The 20,231-nt window shown below is 39.3% G+C and overlaps 1 protein-coding gene across 3 annotated transcripts in view; it reads left to right on the plus strand.

Moving 5' to 3' along the window:
* adcy1b (adenylate cyclase 1b) overlaps positions 1-15,546 on the plus strand; it is a 58,642-nt gene extending 43,096 nt beyond the window's left edge. The window contains exons 9-20 of one of the 3 annotated variants that reach the window (XM_084120614.1): positions 1,178-1,372; positions 2,588-2,685; positions 3,539-3,623; positions 3,985-4,074; positions 4,337-4,596; positions 6,508-6,634; positions 9,560-9,676; positions 9,757-9,903; positions 9,997-10,095; positions 10,176-10,290; positions 11,084-11,208; positions 12,787-15,546. In XM_084120614.1, coding sequence (XP_083976740.1) covers positions 1,178-1,372; positions 2,588-2,685; positions 3,539-3,623; positions 3,985-4,074; positions 4,337-4,596; positions 6,508-6,634; positions 9,560-9,676; positions 9,757-9,903; positions 9,997-10,095; positions 10,176-10,290; positions 11,084-11,208; positions 12,787-13,128 — 1,800 coding nt within the window. In that variant the 3' untranslated portion in view covers positions 13,129-15,546. Of the gene's footprint in view, positions 1-1,117; positions 1,373-2,587; positions 2,686-3,538; positions 3,624-3,984; positions 4,075-4,336; positions 4,597-6,507; positions 6,635-9,559; positions 9,677-9,756; positions 9,904-9,996; positions 10,096-10,175; positions 10,291-11,083; positions 11,209-12,786 lie in introns of all 3 variants that reach the window. The other 2 variants (XM_084120612.1, XM_084120613.1) reach the window with 2 other exon arrangements.
* Positions 15,547-20,231: the final 4,685 nt, after the last annotated feature.

The following is a 20,231-nucleotide window of genomic DNA, read 5'->3' on the forward strand; positions in this document are numbered from 1 at the left end:
GCATCAGGTTGCCTGTACGTCTCCTTCAGACAAAAGAGTTGATGACATATTTTGCAGGCGCCCTCTTATACTCGCAGGCACTCCGCATTCATAGACTGCTTTTGACCAATAGATTGGCATCTTTGGTTCAGACACCGGTCACACTAAAGGGATTCCCCATAGCGTCCCATTTCCCCTTCTTAGGGAACCAGGGTTACAGTCATGACCTGAGACATTCTGCAGTGCCTTTCAGCATGTTTCCTACAACATCTGTCATGTTTAAATTTTGCTTGGTGTCATAAATTGGCAGATAAGCTACGCAAAATCGGATTAAAGCAGTCAGGACTGAATTGGATGCCCATTAATTTGGAATGAATGTGAAAAAGATTTCAAACCACGTATGAATGTAGGTTGAAATGGATTTGTAAAAATTGTATTTAGGGCCAGATTTACTAACAAAAAGCGTCAATGCAGCACCTCTTTTGGTATTAAAAAACTACTGTCAGGATTTACTTAAGACACGCAGTGAAAAATGAGCGATGAAAAGGCATGGACACAGTTATTTTTGCGGCTGACCTTATTTCATTTGCATTTGTAGGAAATTCCCTTTCAGATGCAAAATGTATGGGAGGAGAGTATGAATCATGCAAGGTTTGCGCTCGCTAGTCAACTTACTGGTATTTGCGTAATTTGCATCATTATTTAATGCCCAGAAAAAGCATGCGTTAACCCATTTAGTGCTTGACATGCTGTGATAGTTGTAGGCGGGGGAACCACAGGGAACAGACAGCGTGTGATAGAAGGGAGAGAATCTTCTCCACTCGTCTTCATTTATTTGGAATGCCAGAGGAAGATGCTATCTGAATATATAATTTGCCAAGCCACGTTATTTTTAATTCGCTGTGATTGTGTTGTTAGTAGATCACTAGTTGCTCTAGATTGCATTGGCCATTATGGAAATGAGCTGCTGCGACTGTGTTCTTTAATTTGCGCCTTGTCAGTAGATTCACCCGCGGCAGTTTCCTCTCCCATTCCATCATTACGCTTATTTGCCCTGTTTAGTTAATCTGGCCCAAAATGTGATTTTTTTTGCCACATATATATGATTGGATTCCAATCGGATATGCACAAAAATCAGATTTGGACTGACAGTCTGATAAAGGCTTCACAGCTTCATGATGTGATCGTCCGTTGGCAGAGGAGGGTTCTCCGCTCTGCACCGGAGAAGCTAAGGAACCGCACATCGACGGCGGCCAACGCCGCGCAGAGCAGCCCGGGGACACGCGTCAACCGATACATCAGCCGTCTGATCGAGGCCCGGCAGACGGAGTCCGACACGGCTGACCTGAACTACCTCACGCTCATGTACAGAGACTCTGAAAGAGAGCACCGGGTGAGAGCCATAAACACTTCATTAACACGTGTCATCAGTCATCACTGTGTCGTGTACTGAGGTTAAACAGTTCTAGTGGACTGAATGAAGTCTGCTGCAGACGCACGGTTGGATGCGGTCACATTTACACATTTTTACTGGTGAAATCCAGTTATTTCAATAGAAATACATGTAATCTGGAATTTTGTGTGAGGGTGAAAGAAAGGTACTCTGGGTTCGGGCCAAATTTCCGAGCTTGGAGTCCTCCCCTCGGGCAGTACGCATAACCTTTTCTCTATTTAATTTTATAATTATATGTAAGTGTGAACTCGTGAAAGCAGGTTTCACAACTGGTTGAAGCTGTCAAGGATTCACAGCACTGACCAACAGAAAGCTGATTGGTTTGAAGCTGTGCTTCATACATCGCTACACTATTGAAAATAGACAATGGACCTTTATTGCCCGTGACATTTCACAAAAATTTCACTAATGTGACCGTACCACTGTGTCCAAACCAGACGCGAAGCGATATGATTCCAACAACAAGGAGTTTGTCTGTCCACTGTAATCAATCACAAATCACAGCCAATCAGAAGAGTGTGTGGGCGGAGGCACACTGGACTCACAACCAAATGGATATGCACGTAATCAAATTCATAAATATTACAGCATTTTCACATGATTAAAAATACATACTGAGAGACCGAAACCATCTTTGTCTCAGAGTACTCTTGAATACACTTGTCACATTTCGAATGTTCTTGTTTCCTTTAATTTATTAAAATTAAGGTGCGGTGAATTTATCCATTATCACTTTCAGTATGGCCATAAATGATATTCAAACTCACATTAGACACTGTTAACATTAAATAAAGCACACAATCAGTACCTGAGATTATCATTATCATACTTTGTATGTTGTTGTGCCAGCCGTGAAGTTACAGAAATAGAAACCATTTCTAAAATAGAATCGTCACATATCACTGTTGTGGCTGGTTAAAACAAAAACAAATTGTTTAAGACAAAACAAAAACTTTTCAAAAAAATAAGCCTTTTATCACATCGCAGTGTTGTGTCTGGTTAGGACATGGTGTAAACTCAGCCATGAACGTGGATTCTGGTTGAATTACGTGAATTTGAGCTGCTGTAACTGCTCAGCATTTCTCTTTTGTTTTTGCCCATGTGTAAGCAAGTGCTCTGTGAATAAGGCATTGACAGTGTGATGTGTGTCTTTAGTATCATCAGCTGAATGACGAGTACTTCACCGGCGCTGTCGTTCTGTCTCTCGTCCTTGCTGCTCTGTTCGGCGTCCTCTACCTTCTCATCATACCACAGTACGTACAGCAGGGTTTCACTCAGCCACAGAGTTATTGTTGTGACAGAGAAATACTCTCCATGGTCAGTAGTATGAGGACGCCCCCTTCAGGCTGACAGGGTTGTTATTCCAGTGAAAACCAATCTCAGCGCTACACGTACAGTGACAATCTAGAGAATGCATTGTTTTAGACATTAGTTTCTCTCAATCGCTTTGGCTCAATGCTCAGTTTTTTTCTCTAAACAATAAGTCAGATCTCTGATCAATTAGATTCTTGTTTACATCAGATTTGTATGTATTATTTAAGCAAATTGCATGTGTTTTGGGGCATGTGTAAAAAGAGTAAGTACATTTGATTTGACAAGATGATTCTCAGTGAAATTGTCAAACTCTTCACAACTTCTAAATATTCTTTGATCATGTGAGACATAACATGCAAAATTATACATTCAGTTATCAAAATATGTCAGACATGCATGTACTATATTCCATAAATATCTGACATGCAATATTTGTAATGATTAATACAGTAAGTTTCCCCCCAAACAGACTTTAGTCATAATTCATATTTTAAGCTGCACTTTAATGTGATCTGTTGTTTGTATAGTATTCTTGCAGCTCTGTAATGTAATGAAGTGATCAGACTCAGACAGTAGGGTTTGCACGCTCCCCTTTAAATCACGATATATGCGTTGAAATATCACAATACCATTTTTCTCTGTTTTACAATACTTAACTAATGATTGTTTACTGAGGTTGGTGACATTAGAAGAAGTATCTGTGCTGAACTTGATATAAATAACACTGTCAGTTCTTCTGTGCATTGACTAGTATTATTATTTTTCATGTTTTGTTGTGTCTGTGGCTCTCAGGGGGACTGTTGTGCTGGTGTTGCTGGTCTTCTGCATATGTTTTCTAGTCGTGTGTATCATGTACCTGCACATCACGAGAGTTCAGGTAAGAAACTCACTCGCCCGGGCCAGCTATATCATACTAGTTCATGTTCAGGTTCAAGACTGGCATAAGCTTTTTCAAATACATATATATTTTTTAAATGTGTGTAAATATTAAGATTTTCTTAGCAGCACTGCAGTAAAAGTTTGTAAAGGTTGCTATATAAAATTGCATTAAAGGGTTAGTTCACCCAAACATCTAAATTCTGTCAAAATGTACTCATAAACCCATAAGAACTTCTGTTCATCTTCAGAAAACAGATGAAGATATTTGACCATAGAATTAAGTAGATTTACTTGTTCATATTTCGACAACTGATCTTCCACCATGCAAGTCTTCTCTAATCTCTGTCTGTCTGTCTCAGTGTTTTCCAGGGTGCCTCACCATACAGATCCGGACCGTTCTATGTGTGTTCATAGTGCTCTTAATATACGCTGTGGCTCAGGCCAGTGTGGTAAATCACCTTAAAATCATTCTGAGCATTTCATTCCCACCATTTTAATACTGTAAAGAAGCCATGTGTAGTATCATCAATCTCTCTCTCTCTCTCTCTCTCTCTCTCTCTCTCTCTCTCTCTCTCTCTCTCTCTCTCTCTCTCTCTCTCTCTCTCTCTCTCTCTCATCTCTCTCTCTCTCTCTCTCTCTCTCTCTCTCTCTCTCTCTCTCTCTCTCTCTCTCTCTCTCTCTCTCTCTCTCTCTCTCTCTCTCTCTCCTCAGGTAAGTTGTTTGCCATGGCTTTGGCCCGCTAACTCCACACGCTCCATCTTGATCATTGACCCGGCCGGAGGGCTGAACCGCACCATGGCCGAGCTCCCGTGTGAAGGCGCCCAGTACGCCTTCCTATCCTGCATAGTGGGCACGCTGACCATGGCGCTGTTCCTGCGAGTGTCCTGGCTGCCCAAAATGATCCTGTTACTGCTGCTGGTGGTGCTGTACATCACGGTTCTGGAGCTCAGCGGACTGAGACACTCTTTAGGGTGAGAGATGGCTGACACAGGGCACTGAGCTCTCAAAAACAGTTTTATATAGATCCCTGTGTCGTGTGATGGTTGGAGACAAGGAAGATCTAAATAACAATCTTTATTATCTTTAAAAAAACAGGCAATTGTGATATTTAAAGATACTCAGACAGCAACATAGCCTGGGAAAACCCATACAACTTCCTGCAAATTTAGATTTGCTCTGCAAGTAGTCTGGCAAAGAGCTTATTCAAGCCCATTTCTAATCCGTCGAAATCGTGGCACCAATCAGAAACGTTGGGGCGGGCTTTACACGATGACGATCGCTCTGATTGGTTTTAGGTCTATCCAATTGCGCCTAGAGGCATTTGAGCGACGCCCGTTGGTGACGCCCCTTTGGAAATGAGTTATTAATGAAGCTTTGCCAGACCATAACTCAGTTACTACTGAGAATGGTCTGGTTTTAACCAGGCTAACAGCAACATAGTGTCGGCCCAGATCCGGCCCACATCTAGTACGTATTGAATCCACAGGTGCCAGATGTGGGCCGCATCTGGGCCGACACTATGTTGCTGTCTGGGATCTTACTCATCGCCTTCCCTCTACTTCTGAAATCCTCCCACACTCAAAGTTCCTATGGCTAGAAGAAATATATATATATATATATATATATATATGTGTGTGTGTGTGTGTGTGTGTGTGTGTTCTACAGAGGTGTAAGCACAGTCAGACACGCTTCCACTGTTCCGTTTTTTTGATCCAGCTGAAAAATGTTGTTTTCTGTCATGATTTGAGCGTGAAGAAACAACATTTATGAGACGTTTGTCAGATTTCATTGGTGATTTCAAATATGAAATTTAATCGTAAACTTGGCGAACAGTTTTGTCATGTGCATGTTTCAAAGAGGCGTTTCAAAGATGGCCGCCGAGTGAAATGACTTGTCTTAAAGGGACTTTGGTTAAACATCAAGAGAAAACTTTGTTTCACTTTATTTTGATGGTCCCTTTAACACATTCTGTTGACGATAAGTAACGTTGCACCTACATGTCTACTAACTCTTATTAGGGTGTTAGTAGAGTATTAGTAGACTGGTAGGGTTAGGGTTAGAATAAGTTGACATGTAGTTACAAAGTTACTTATAGTCAGTAGAGTGTCTGTTGGAGGACCAACACAATGAAGTGTTAGCAGATATTAAGCAGACGGTCTACTAATGCTCTAATGAGAGTTAGTTGACATGTAGTTGCAAAGTTACTTATCGTCAACAGAATGTTCAAAATGGACCATCAAAATAAAGTGTTACCAAAAACTTTAATAAAGTTGGCTAAATAATTAAACCATTTAAAAAACGTGTTTCAGCTTGACACAGCCTTCCCATCAATGTTTTAATTAATTAGCCCAATTTATTAAAGGCCTTTTACGCTTAACCACGTGAGTGCCTTGGAATATTTTGTCTCATCAAATATATATAATCATTTGTTCCAATGGTAGTGATTTTTTTATTTTTTTTTTATTAATCCAAGAGAATAGTTGGCACTATGGAACTATTTTAATAGATTTTTCTGATGAATCTTTTTAATATTATTGTGTGGGGTGTTAGGAAATTTGTTTAATTCTGTGTTCGTGTCAATGTGTAAGCATTCATGTGGCTGTATTTTCGGGATGTATGGATGATACAAGTGTCAAATGTCCGCTCTGTGACAAACAGAATGAACAATAAAGTTAAACTGAACTAAACTAAAGTCCGCTCAAAAACAAGACTATATGTACGACTCATTACCCAGCTAACACGGAGCGTTCTCAGAACTTCAACATTCTGGGAAGGTTCTCTCAGGGGCCGTTTACACGACACCGGTTTCAACTAAAAACTGAACACTTTTCTGCAGTTTGGATCAGTGTGTTGACTCTGCTGATGTGTGTTTTGGAGAGCAGTTGGGGCTGGCTGAGTGTTCGTGGTCTGGAGCCCGTGGTGTCCCTGCTGCTCTTCTCCACCGCTCTGGCCCTTCACTCCAGACAGATGGACCTCAAACTCCGGCTCGACTTCCTCTGGGCCACGCAGGTACGTGGAGAACCCCAGCCTGTGCTCGGATCAGCTGCTGACGCACTCAGAGGAGCAAGAAACCCTGCCAACACCAACACCATAATCTGACTGTCCTATCCCTTCTGAGCCGATGTCTGTCACAGAGCAAGATTTCTGAATACATATTTTTACATTATTTAAATGTATTAATTTAGCAGAACAGGCAGCATTTCAACAGAAATTATAATAGCAGTGAAGTTATGCTAGTATAGTAGCCCTAAGTTTACATTTTTTAAACACTGTTTTATTTATAAAAGGTGCTGTGATAAAACTTTAACAGAATTGTCTTATCTTCTGTGGAACACAGCAGGAAAGGACATGGTGATGGAAAAATATGAGATAGGAGAATTATTATTATTATTTTTTAATTATATAAGTTCTCTTAGCAAAAGTATTGTGGGTAACACCTTATTTCGATATTCCACTCTGAGTTTTGAAATTAATGGCCCTAAGTTTAAATTTTTTATAAAAAATATATATATTTATAAAAGATGCTGTGAAAGAACATTAACAGCATTTTCCCCCATTGGGCTTTATGTAAGGTTTTTTTTTTTTTTTTTTTTTTGGAAAACCGCCCCGAGACTGCATTTTTATCAACCCTAACCTAACAGCACAGCAGTCTACTAATACTCTAATGAGAGTTAGTGAACATGCAGTTGCAAGGTTACTTGAGCGCCACCAGAGGTCTCTTTCCCTGAGTTTTGACATTGCACCTGTATTGCATCAGGCTAATGACTGGTGACCTATTTTAGTGCGAAGTTTTGTCTTGCCTTGCAAACATCTCTGATTGTTTTGGATTATTATTTGGATTGGATTTACCTGTGCTTGACCTTACATGTTTATTGGACTTGATTTAAGCCTTTTCCCCTTATTTGGATTATTTGGGCTTTTTGCCTGTTTTCACGTTTGCTCTAATGGATTCCCTTGGACTGATGTCTGATAGTGATGGGAGAAACAAAGCTTTTCAAAGCTTCGAATCAATTGAACCAATTGCTTTGCAAAATGATTCACTTTTTCGAAGCGTTCAAAGCGACACACGCTGGTCAGAACAGTGTAAATGCAACAAAAACTCAGGCCAAACATGCATAAAACAGCTTCTACAAACCCATTGCAAATGTCAATTGAAAGTATAACCTATCAAATGCAATTAATTAGTCATCTAATACTATTAAATATTAAGTGTCTGTATAATATAGATTATTTTATCGATTTTCAGGGCTTGTTTTGTTTGTTCTATGGATGGCTCAGCTAAACAGAGACTATTAACTACTATTATTTATTTTAATTATACAAATACCTCATTAAAATGTGTACAAATGTATAAAACTGATCAGAGATCAGGTAAAACCCACAAACCCTTGTTCAATCTCAGTGAATCTGCATGATTCATGGGTTCACAGAGATCATCGCCCCCCAGTGGTGAACCATTGACATTTCTAAACGTTTCGAAACAGTTATGACGTACTGTATTACTGAAATCACGTGACCACTATTTCAAAACAAAAGATTCGTAAATAATTTTTGTGATTAGTTGCAAAAGCACTGAGATGTAGTTCTTCCTCCCACCTCATATTATCTCCGTCACAAGCGTCCTGCAAGTGAACGAAACGTTTCTCAGGAACGCAGAAGTTCAACCCCCATCATGTAAATATAGTGTTCTCTGAACGATCTGAAACGAGTAACATTTCACTAAAACGTACATTTCAAGAACATCCAACTAAAACGTTTCAGAAAAAAAATAAATGCTCCATGAATGATGTATAAATAATGTTTTTGTGCTAACGTTTAGAGAACATTATTAAAGACCAGGGCCCGTATTCATAAAGAATCTTAATGCAAAGAGTAGCTCCTAGTGACAAAATTCTAAGAAAATTCTTAGAAATGTGGGCGTTTACTCTTAAAATTGAAGAAAAAATCCTAGTAAAGAAAAAAGTAATTCAGGAAGCATCTTAACCCTTAAAAGAGGTTTTAAGGTTAAAATTGTTAGGAGCACGGATGAGGACTTTTAAGAGGCTTAAGAGTTTCTTTAGCAGAGGAGAAAATGGCAGAAAGACGAAGAGGGAGAAGAAATGTGTTGCAGATGATGGATGACAGTGAGTTAATAAGAAGCTATATATTAGATCGTGTAGGGATCATGTTTGTGACAGATCTTATTAGAGACACGCTAACATCTCCGACACAGCGCAGAAATGCCATAGCGCCAGAAATGAAAGTAATCACTACATTACGATATTTGGCAACTGGGAAAATTCCATGTTTGATACATTAAAACTAACATTCAAACCACCACTTAAATAGACATGCCAGTAATCAGTGTAATTGGAAAGAGTGGAACAATTTTTATCATTCTAAGCAATCAAATACCTTATAGGAAATTAACAGCATGGTAAATAAAAAAAGGATTTATAAACACATATATAATGTGTGTGTGTGTGTGTGTGTGTGTGTGTGTGTGTGTGTGTGTGTGTGAGAACGATCAAATAGGAAAAATTACGCATGTAAGTTCAAAGTGAAGGCTTAGAATAGACCCTATACTTAAAATCACTTTTTTTTTTCCTTCTTGGACAACCAACCAATCACAGTCGTCAAAAGATTGTGTCATACATAGCAACGGGGTCAACCCCGCCTCCTTACTAAGATAAAAGTTTTTGTCTTTTCCTTGCTCAGAGTTGCTCTCAGATCGGTCCCGAATCGCTCTTAAGCTAAGACTCCTACATAAAAGTTTTTAAGCTAAATTAAGAGTTTTCTGAGAGGATTCTTAGATTCTTTATGAATACGGGCCCAGATACCTTTGAACGTTCTATTAATGTTACAGGAAGAACGTTTGTTCATATCTTTGACAGAACGTTCCCTGTCCGCTGGGATTATCCCACTGAACGTGTGTGTGCGTGTGTGTGTGTTCAGGCCGAGGAGGAGAGAGACGGCATGGAGAAAGTCAAACTGGACAACAAGAGGATTCTCTTCAACCTGCTGCCCGCTCACGTGGCTCAACACTTCCTTCTGTCCAACCCCAGAAACATGGTGAGAGGCCTTCAACTCAATGTCACGAGCACACTAATGTAAGAGATCGCTGAGCTGACTGTCTGGTTCTCGTGTGGCAGGATCTTTACTACCAGTCCTATGCTCAGGTGGGAGTGCTGTTTGCCTCCATTCCCAACTTCAACGACTTCTACATCGAGCTGGATGGAAACAACATGGGCGTCGAGTGCCTGCGACTGCTCAACGAGATCATTGCTGACTTCGACGAGGTCATTCTCCTACTTTTACAGGACATTGTCAAACATTCCTGTGATCATGCTGGCACTCCTGATCTATTCAGTCCTGTTTCCCCTGTTTTGCAGCTCATGGACAAAGAGTGCTACAAGGACATCGAGAAGATCAAGACCATCGGCAGCACATACATGGCAGCGGTGGGGCTGGTGCCCACCATCGGGACCAAGGTCACTAAACCAGCCGCATATTTAAACATGCAGAAATACTCACAGAACATCTGTGAACATTATTTGTTTCTCCTTCATAGGCAAAGAAATCCAGTGCTGCCCACTTGAGCACCATAGCAGACTATGCCATTGAAATGTTTGACGTTCTTGATGAAATCAACTATCAGTCATATAATGACTTTGTCTTGAGAGTGGGTAAGCTTTGGTCAGCCTTTACTGCTGTGTTCGCCTCAGTCCCTCCGCCAAATCTGCACTTTTCTACCATTTGTGAAGGGAAGCAAGAATTATATTTGAGAATATACCTTTTTTTAAATATTTGAGAAAAAAATGACATTTTTTTTATTCATTCAGTTCATCATTTACTCTCCCTCATGTTGTGCATGTACAAACCTGCATTATTTTCTAGCAGTGAAACACAAACGATATTTTGAAAAAGCTTTCAGTGCTTTATTTTCCGTTCAGTGAAAGTCAGTGTGGTTTGTCTTTGCTGTTCTGGACACCACTGACTTTAGTTGTATGAGCAAAAACTGTTGAAACATTAAACATTTTTCTAAACGAGGTTTGGAATGACATTTTCTATCATGAACTGATGTACAGTACATGTAAAACATGTCAAATGTACAGTATAACTTCAATGCAATACAAGTTGCTTTGGATAAAAGGATCTGGCGATTGCATAAATGAGAAAGTGATGACAGAATGTTAATTTGTAAAAACTAACTCTTTAAATATTTAAATTATATAAAAATATTGAAAATATTGAATTCAAGTTTTACTATACTTCTTCTACAATACTATTAAAGACACGGCAATGACCGAATACAACAACCTCAAAATCAAAACCTAATTTCTGGAATCATATTTTGGGACATTATCTATCATTATTTATTTATCAATCATTTGTTTAAGTGGCCTCATGTCCCCGTTATCAGTTAAATGTAGTCGCGGTTGAGGATGTGTTCTGATGTTTGTATCTCTGAATGCGCAGGTATTAACGTGGGTCCAGTGGTAGCGGGGGTGATCGGGGCTCGACGGCCACAGTATGACATCTGGGGGAACACGGTGAACGTGGCCAGCCGAATGGACAGCACTGGGGTCCCGGGGAAGATCCAGGTACTCGTATGTGCCAGACACGGTGATGCATGTGATTTATGTCTTTATGGGGGAAAAAATTCATTTTATTTTTAAAATAAAAATTAATTAATAAAAAATTCAAATATTTTTTTTTACAAATTAAAAAAAACAAAACAAAAAAAACATTTTGCATAAAGAAAGTAAGGCCTACTTTTAGGATCCTTAACATTTTATACAGAAAAAAAAAATATTTTAAATAATATAAATGTGTTAATTTATAATTTGTATTCATCCCTTTTATTAAAAAAAAAAAAATGAAATGGAAGGTTTGTCATTTTAAACTTTTTAATTTTTTTATCAAATCATGTACACTGCAAAAAATTCCTTTTTTACTTAGTATTTTTGTCTTGTTTCCAGTCCAAATACCTACAAATTCTTTAATCAAGAAGCATTTACTAGATAAGTAAAATGACATAAGAAATTATATCTTGTTTTCTAAAAATAAAAATAAATAAAAAAATAAATTAAGTGAGTTTTTGCTTAAAACAAGAATTATTCTTCCTACCCCATTGGCAGATAATTTTGCTTAAAACAAGCTTAATTATCTGGAAGTTATCAAATGGAAAAGAAATAAATAAAACAATAAAAATAATATTAATTCAAATGTAATACAAGATCATTTTTCTTACCACATTGGCAGATTTTTTTTATTGTTTTTTAGGCAAAGAAAATCACGTTTAGTGATTTGGACTGGAAACAAGACATTAGAAAAGCATTTTTTGTAATGAATTAGGCAATTTGAACTGTAAAGTTGTTTAAATCTGCATTTTTAGTCATTTTATGGTTCGGATGTTATCATAGACATTGCCTTACCCAGACACACAGTATTCATTTTATTTGTGCAGGTCTCAAAAGGTCTTTAAAAGCCTTAAATTTGATAAATAAATAAAAACCTGCAGTTACAGTTCATTTGTGACATTATTTTCATAGCAATAAACTATTAGTGTAATGCAAATAAAATATATATATTTTTTTGTAATAAAATTTCTTTATTTTTAATGTTAACATTGTCACAAACTGCTTTAAGTCTAGGGTTGAAGATCCAAAGGCAGATTTATAGGGACAATCCAGAATCGTAATCCATACAACAGGCAAAAGGTCAAAGAAATGGGCAAACAATCCCAAATGAGCAGTAGGGCAGAAAACACAGGCAAAGGTCAATCCAGAAAACAGGCAGAGAATCAAAAAACCAGTGACCGGTCATTGCGTCTGTCACGTGACAGATGAACGAAAGACTCGGAAAGTAAAGTAATTATTTATGTTCCCTGTGAATTATCTTTGGCTGCATTATAATCATTTCTTAATTTAAAATATGATCAAGATTGCGTAGGTGTGTTCAGGGAATTTGGCTGTTAAATGAACAAAAGACTTGAATAAAGATTTGTTCATTTTGATGAACGAGAGAGTCAGTAAAATGATCCGAACTTCCCATCACTACCAAAAAAGTCTGATGCCCCCCCTGTGGACAAGGAACAAACTTACTGTACATATTTACACACGCACGCAGAAATAAATACGCATGTACGTATATTGATTTGAACATAAATGCCCCTCCAGGTGACAGATGACGTCTACCGTCAGCTTCAGAACGACTACGATCTGGTGTGCCGTGGCAATGTCAGCGTGAAGGGCAAAGGTCAGATGCTCACGTACTTCCTGGAGGGCAAAGCGCAGGACGCCGGCATCAGAGCGCCCCATCACACCAGCGGCCTGGAGCGCAGGGTCCACGCCATCGCCCGCAGCAGCAGCAGCACGCAGACCAAGGCGGACAGCAACTCGTCCGTGGCCTCGGGCTTCGCGGCCAGGCTCGGCATGAGCAGCACTGCGGGGACGCACGCTCACAGCTCCAATGTGCCTTCAGTCGGAGAAGAGGAGGAGACCAAAGAGGAGGAGGTGTAGGAGCCACGTCTGCAGGTGGACAGAATCAGCGGTGTCTTCCCTTTATACCCAATAACACATTCTGAGAACGTTTTGCTAACGTTATTTCCCTTATAGTTCAAAATGTCAATTTTTTTCAAAAATGTTTTAAAAACATTTATTTTATTTTTTTCGTGGTCATGCGAATGTTAATGGGTCGTTCCATTTGATCATTTTGCAAACATTATGGGAATGTTACTTTTAACTGTTCTCTGAACGTTCTGAAAAAAGCAGTAACATTTAAAAAACGTTAGACGAACGTCCAACTAACCGTTTCAGGTAAAAAAAACGTTCCATGAACGATGTATAAATAATGTATTTGTGCTGACGTTTTGAGAACGTTATTAAAGACCAGATAACTTTGAAGGAACGTTCTATAAACGTTACTGGAAGAACGTTTGTTGGTAACCCTGAGAGAACCTCGCCAGAACGTTCCCTGTTCACTGAGTAAGCATTAAGATTCTCATGATTTAGCTTTTCATTACACATTCCTGCCCTTGCTGTGAATGATTCTTCACTTCACGCTCTTTTAAAGACTTCTCACCATCACATCACTTCCTCCTGGATGAGTTCAGGTGCCGTCCTGCATTTCTTTCCCACTCAAGTCATTGAAGCAAATGGGTTGTGAATGTCCACGTTCACAGAGACGTGAACGGTCTTTGAAACATGAAGGATTCTGTGGCGCTGCGGAAACGTTCAAAGCCTCAAGTGATCTTTTGCAAGGCGTCATTTTTTATGCATCCTAAGCCAACATCTTATATGAACTGTACATACTAGATGTTCTTACAATTAGAGTTTGTGCATTATTTTGTATGAAACTCTCCAGTGCATTTGAATGAATGTGATAGTGTGTGCATGAGACACATTTATAACAGATAGACGGCAATAGAACAAGCACACGCTCTGCATCCAAACAAACAGTGCACTGGATTTTTTTTTAAATTAATTTTCTCTTCATCACATGCTTCACATTTTTCTAAAGGTTGATACTGCTTACAACACTGGAGGAATACAAATCAGAGCTCTCCAATGTTAATAACACATTTATAGCTGCACTCTGATTTAATAATAATACAATACCAATATTTCTGATGCTTCCAAAGCCTTACATCAGGATACAGAGAGTTTATATGTAAAGTATGCATTGTTTCAAAGCAGTGTGTGTTTATAGAACAAGAGAAATCAGGGAGTTTAATAGCAGTCTAAAGAAAGCTTCATCATCATCATCTTCATCATCGGCTGCAGTCACACTGACAGACTGTTCTAACACTATAAACTACAATATGACATTTATATTCATACAGTTGGGTCCAAAAAGTCTGATGCAATATTGAAAAGACTTCTTTTTTTATTATTTATTCATTACAAATTCTGTTATCAATGTGGAAATGAAGATGAATGCGTCAGTCTTTCAGCAGCTCTGAATAAAGAAACTTAAAACTTTCCTTTTTTTTCCAGGTTTAAATTGTATTTCGAGTCCCAGATCGTCAGACCTTTGGACCCCACTGTATATAAACAGTGATATAGTGTGTGATTAGCAGGGACAAACCTCAACATGCTGAATATGTGCCAATTTTATGAAATCTTAATCTGAAGTGTTAATGATTGGACACGATTCTGTCATCAGCATTCACTTTAATAATGTCAACAGCTCTGTTAAAAGACTGAAGCTATTAGATACTATACGTTTTCTACAGTATTCGGATTGTTACCGTGGTGTTTACCTGAGAGCGGCAGATGCTTTGATGGGAATGAGGTCAGATAGAGAGGGCTATGGGGACACAAGGGTGCAGTGAACATCTGTTGACATGGAGGTCAACAACCTGTCCATGACGAGCGCTGTCTCACACACACACACGCGCACACACACACACACACACACACACTCGCACACACACGCACACGCACACACACACACACACACACACACACACACACACACACACACACACACACACACGCGCACACACGCACACGCACGCACACACACACACACACACACACACACACACTATAGATCCCTGTCGACTGGTGCGTGTTTACAAGCACAAAACCCATTCTCAGATTCTGTACATTTATGAGACTGTTTGTGAGTCATTGAAGAAGGAGAAACAATGATTCTGTCAATATTTCTATGGCATATGTCTATTTTCATGCTGATGTTTTTGAGTCATGACGCTTTTCTTCAGGGTATGAATCGCTCTTTCAAATGCATCTCTGTACTGTCGATACAGTATTCTTGCCTTATTTGATGCTTGCGGTGGTTGAAGTCGTTTGCCTTTTAGCTCTGATATACAGAAGTGTATTTTGTAAATACAGCGATGTATGATATACTGTCCTTTGTACAGTGTAAACCTCAGCAATATAAGATTTTGTAATAAAGAGAGTATTGAAGTACAACGACTGTGTTTTCCTGTTTGATGGCCATGAGACGTGACATGTCATAGATCTGTTATGTATCTCTTGTTTGTGTTCTTTGTGCTTTTGTGTTGTAGTCTGTTAGTCTGTAGTTTTGCTTTGTTTCCCCTTGATTGTTTGCTGGTGTGTCTTGTCAGTCTTATTACTCGTGTGTACAAGCCCTTGTGTTTCCTCTGTGTTTCTCCTTCTGTGATGGTTTGTTTAGTTCTGTTTTCCATGTCTGATATATTTTGGTCATTATTATAAACATATATATATATATGCATTTGTATCCTCTCTTCCTTGTTGTCTGAGTTCACATAAGCATGACAAGCTCAAACCCCTTTACACACTCCAGCTGTCATATAAATTCATACTCGATGTTGTACATGCCTTACATTTACCTGGCCTTTATTTGTATGATTTTAAATGAGATGCAGTGATTCATAATGGGCTCTTCTTCTGACTCAAGTCACTGTGACTCATCCGTCCACATTCATAATGAGAACATGATCACAGTAAATGGATTCACTGGGATGTTGCAGATATTTAATTAGATTCTAGATGCATTATTAGATTTGGCACAAACCGTAGAGTTTTCACTGTTGCACAGCGGATTCCTGTCTGCCTGAGCGGATTGTGTTTGTTGCTCCATATAGCTTCGTTTTAATCTCCATTCCCTATCTTTCCTTGCTGTTTATATTGATTAGTATAACTTAATCATCACACTATATCTGATATTATCTAATATTGTCTGTCACATTAACCTTACATTGCTAGCTTGTTATCGCTGGCACAACGTGCAAACATTTTGCTAGCCCTAGCCTGTTAATCTGGTATCTGTACTTGTCGTATTTTTTCTCTTGTGCCATCAAACAACTGTGGTGAGTAGGATCAGTCAACAAACACAGTGAGTCATGTCATCTCCTGTTATTGTCACTTACACCACCTGCCACATGTATAGCAAAACCTTCTCTGTCAGCACTGAGGGCTTCACATGTGATAAATGCAGGGAGATAGTCAGGCTGACGGAGATGATTTCAGAACTAGAGACACGCATCCAAACTTTAATCGAGGAGAGTAAGAGTGCAAGGGCTTTAGATACTGCTCTGGATGCGTATAGCTTAGTGAACTCTGTACATGGTTCAGCTCCGGCTGAAGTAGAGCCCGTGCAGCAGGGCAACTGGGTGATGATGAGGCGCTGTAGTCGCGGGACAAAACACCGCTCTTCCGTTCCGATTACAACATCAAATAGATTCTCTCCCCACTCAGTGAAACACCCACTGAGAATCCTGTTGATTGTGCCCTAGTTATTGGCGATTTTATTACACGGAACGTGAAAATAGAGACACCAGCCACCACAGTCACATGTTTGCCGGGAGCCACAGCGCCTGACATCAAATCAAATCGTAAATGCCCTAAGATTATTATTTTCTAAGATTATTATAACTCGCAAGTATGATGTCAGACACTGTAATTTGCTCTGGCCCCCTTCCTGTTCGCCGGAGTGATGATATACTTAGTAGACTGTCCTCGCTCAATGGCTGGTTGTCTAAGTGGTGTCCGCAAAATAATATAGGGTTCATAGACAATTGGAAAAGTTTTTGGGGCAGACCTGACCTGTTGAAAAGAGATGGTATTCATCCCTCCTGGGATGGTGCTGCTCTTCTCTCTAGTGCAGGGTTCACCAATCTCGGTCCTGGAGGGCCGCTGTCCTGCAGAGTTTAGCTCCAACCCCAATTAAACACACCTGAACCAGCTAATCAAGGTCTCACTAGGCATACTAGAAACTTTCAAACAGGTGTGTTGGAGCTGGTTGGAGCTAAACTCTGCAGGGACAGCGGCCCTCCAGGACCGAGATTGGTGAACCCTGCTCTAGTAATATGGCACATAACCTTGTTTATACTTTCGCCTGGCTCCGCAGCGCGAGCCTCCCCAAACGGATGAGGCATTTATACTCGACGTGCTCGAAATTTATACTCGAAAATAGTTGTACTATTTTTTTAAATGACTTTGAAACGTTGTACTATTCTTTGAAACAAATTGTCCTCTAAACCATCAGGAATTTTAAAAGATTTTTTTGTAGTGTGGTATTGGTGGTGGTGTACTAGAGTAAACACGTGCCAGTGTTTACTCTAGTACACCACCACCAATACCACACTACAAAAAAATCTTTTAAAATCCAGTAAACCCTGAGATTATTACTTGTGACATTGAGAACAAAATATATGGATATAAGAACATGTATGTACACAACTAAATTAACAATCTCTTTAATATTTTCTAATTTCACTAAATATTTCATTAAGTTTTGTGAACATTTTTATTAAACATGGACCTTTATGTTCTTTAAAAAGGCTTATTATGCTATTGTATGCTCATTTTGTAAATATAAGCAACTAATTTAGACGTGCAAACTGGGTGCCGGTGTGATGAGACACGCTCGGCTAGATTCGCCTCGAAGTCGTTCAGCAACAAGCGGAATGGGGCCTTGTGCACGACCGCCAGTGACGTCATTTTTGCCGTGTGCAGCTTCACGCTTGTGCGATCACGGCGAGTATAAACCTAGCTTTAGAGTTGAACCTTGACAAACTGGGGCCCAGGTCAGAAAGCAGACAGACTGGCTAAACCAACCGTCTGCTAGCTGTCTCGCATCATAGTATCCCATCACATAGAGCCTCTTTCACCTAGATATCATCATATAGAGACTGTGTCTGCTCCCTGAATTAGTGAATACAAAAAACTCTTAAACCCATTTCAGTTTAAAAATGTAATTCATGTTCAACAGATAAAAAACATAATACAGATGAACAAATGATAAAGCTTGGGTTACAGAATATTCAATCCCTTTCTTCAAAAGCACTTATTGTAAATTATATGATTACAGATCATTACCTAGATGTGCTGTGTTTGACAGAAACCTGGCTAAAACCATGTTACAAATATGTTAGACCTATCACTTCTGCCACTAAAGATTGCTTTATTAATGATCTTCCTGATCAGTTTCATCATCTCAGCATCCCAGATAGCTTAGAAGAACTCGATATTGCAACAGAAACTTTTAACTCTCTCTTTTCCAGCACTTTAGACACAGTTGCTCCGTTGCGCTTAAAGAAGATTAAAGAAAATAGTCCAACGCCGTGGTACAACGAGCACACTCGGGCCCTTAAGAGAGCAGCCAGAAAAATGGAGCATAGCTGGAAGAAAACAAAACTAGAAATTTTTCACATTTCGTGGAAAAATAGCATGATTGCGTAAAGAAAGGTCTTAAAAACTATTAGATCTGCTTATTTGTCTGATATAAGATCTGCTTAAGAGCTGCAGAGAAGCTGAGGACTCATGTGTTTTATTTCGATAATTCAAAGTACCAAACAATAGTCGCGCTCACACAAACACAGTTCACACGCAGCTCTCCTGAGTATTCAGCATCCACACGAGTCCTCAGCTTCTCTCTCTCCTTGCTTCCTGTTTCCAGGTGGCTTTTATCTGCTCCCTTCACGCCAATTATCGAACGAGACACAGGTGTATGTCATTTTGTACTTGACCCACTTACGTACTGCTCGTCTCCTGTCTCTCTCTCCCGTTGCAGACCTCGCTGAACACGCCCTTTTAAACATTGAATACATTTTAAATATTGCTGATTACTTACAAAGCACTAAATGGTTTAGCTCCGCAGTACTTGAGCGAGCTCTTAACGCTTTATAGTCCTTCACGTCTATTGCAATCTCAAAATTCTGGCCAGTTAATAATACCTAGAATATCAAAATCGACTGCTGGCGGTAGATCCTTTTCCTATTTAGCACCAAAACTTTGGAACAGTCTTCCTAACATTGTCCGGGAAGCAGACACACTCTGTCAGTTGAAAGCTAGATTAAAGACACATCTCTTTGACCTAGCATACACATAACACATTATAGACTTCAATAATTCAATGTTAGGCTGCATAGATTAGGCCAGCTGGAACCGGGGAACACTTCCCATAAATCCTGATGTACTCGTTACATCATAAGAAGAATGGCATCTATGCTAATATTATTCTCTCTGTTTATCCCGAGGTTTACCATAGTCTGCCGGATCCAGGCCGTATCCAGATGAGATGGTGGACCTGCGCCTGGACATGATGACAACGCAGCCCTGAAGTGTCAGCAGAGATTGTGTCAACTAGACTCTTCCTCCTCCCCTTCCCTTTCCCCCTGTACAGATGACAATGTTATTAAAATAATTCCTATTCACATGGATCCGTGGAAACGACTAAAAACGCTATATAATGCAGGTCAGACAAGTAATTTGGCGATGTCACTTTGTAAAGAAAGACTATGCGCCCGCGCACATACACATTCAAATGCACATGCCTATAGACTAAACTATTCACGTTTTTGACATTTACACAGAGATGATAATGGTATTGTTTTCAAAACTTGTTTTCAAAAACTTGCACTTTGAACCCTATTTCAAAGTTTGAGTTCTCAGGCCACCAATGTTGTGTAAATGAACGGCCAGAGTGCATTAAAAGTTTTTTTGTTTTCAGTTGAAAACAGCCCCTAAGTTAATAACGAATTATTTTTACAATGGAAATGAATAAATCGAAAACGTACTTAAACTGGACAATAACTTTATTCTAGAGCTGCGGTAAAGCCAAAATAATCTCTGTTCCATTAATTTCCTATTATCACTAAAGCTGCTTTGAA

Source organism: Abramis brama, assembly GCF_963993115.1.
Source record: "Abramis brama genome assembly, chromosome: 7".
NCBI lineage: Eukaryota > Metazoa > Chordata > Actinopteri > Cypriniformes > Leuciscidae > Abramis > Abramis brama.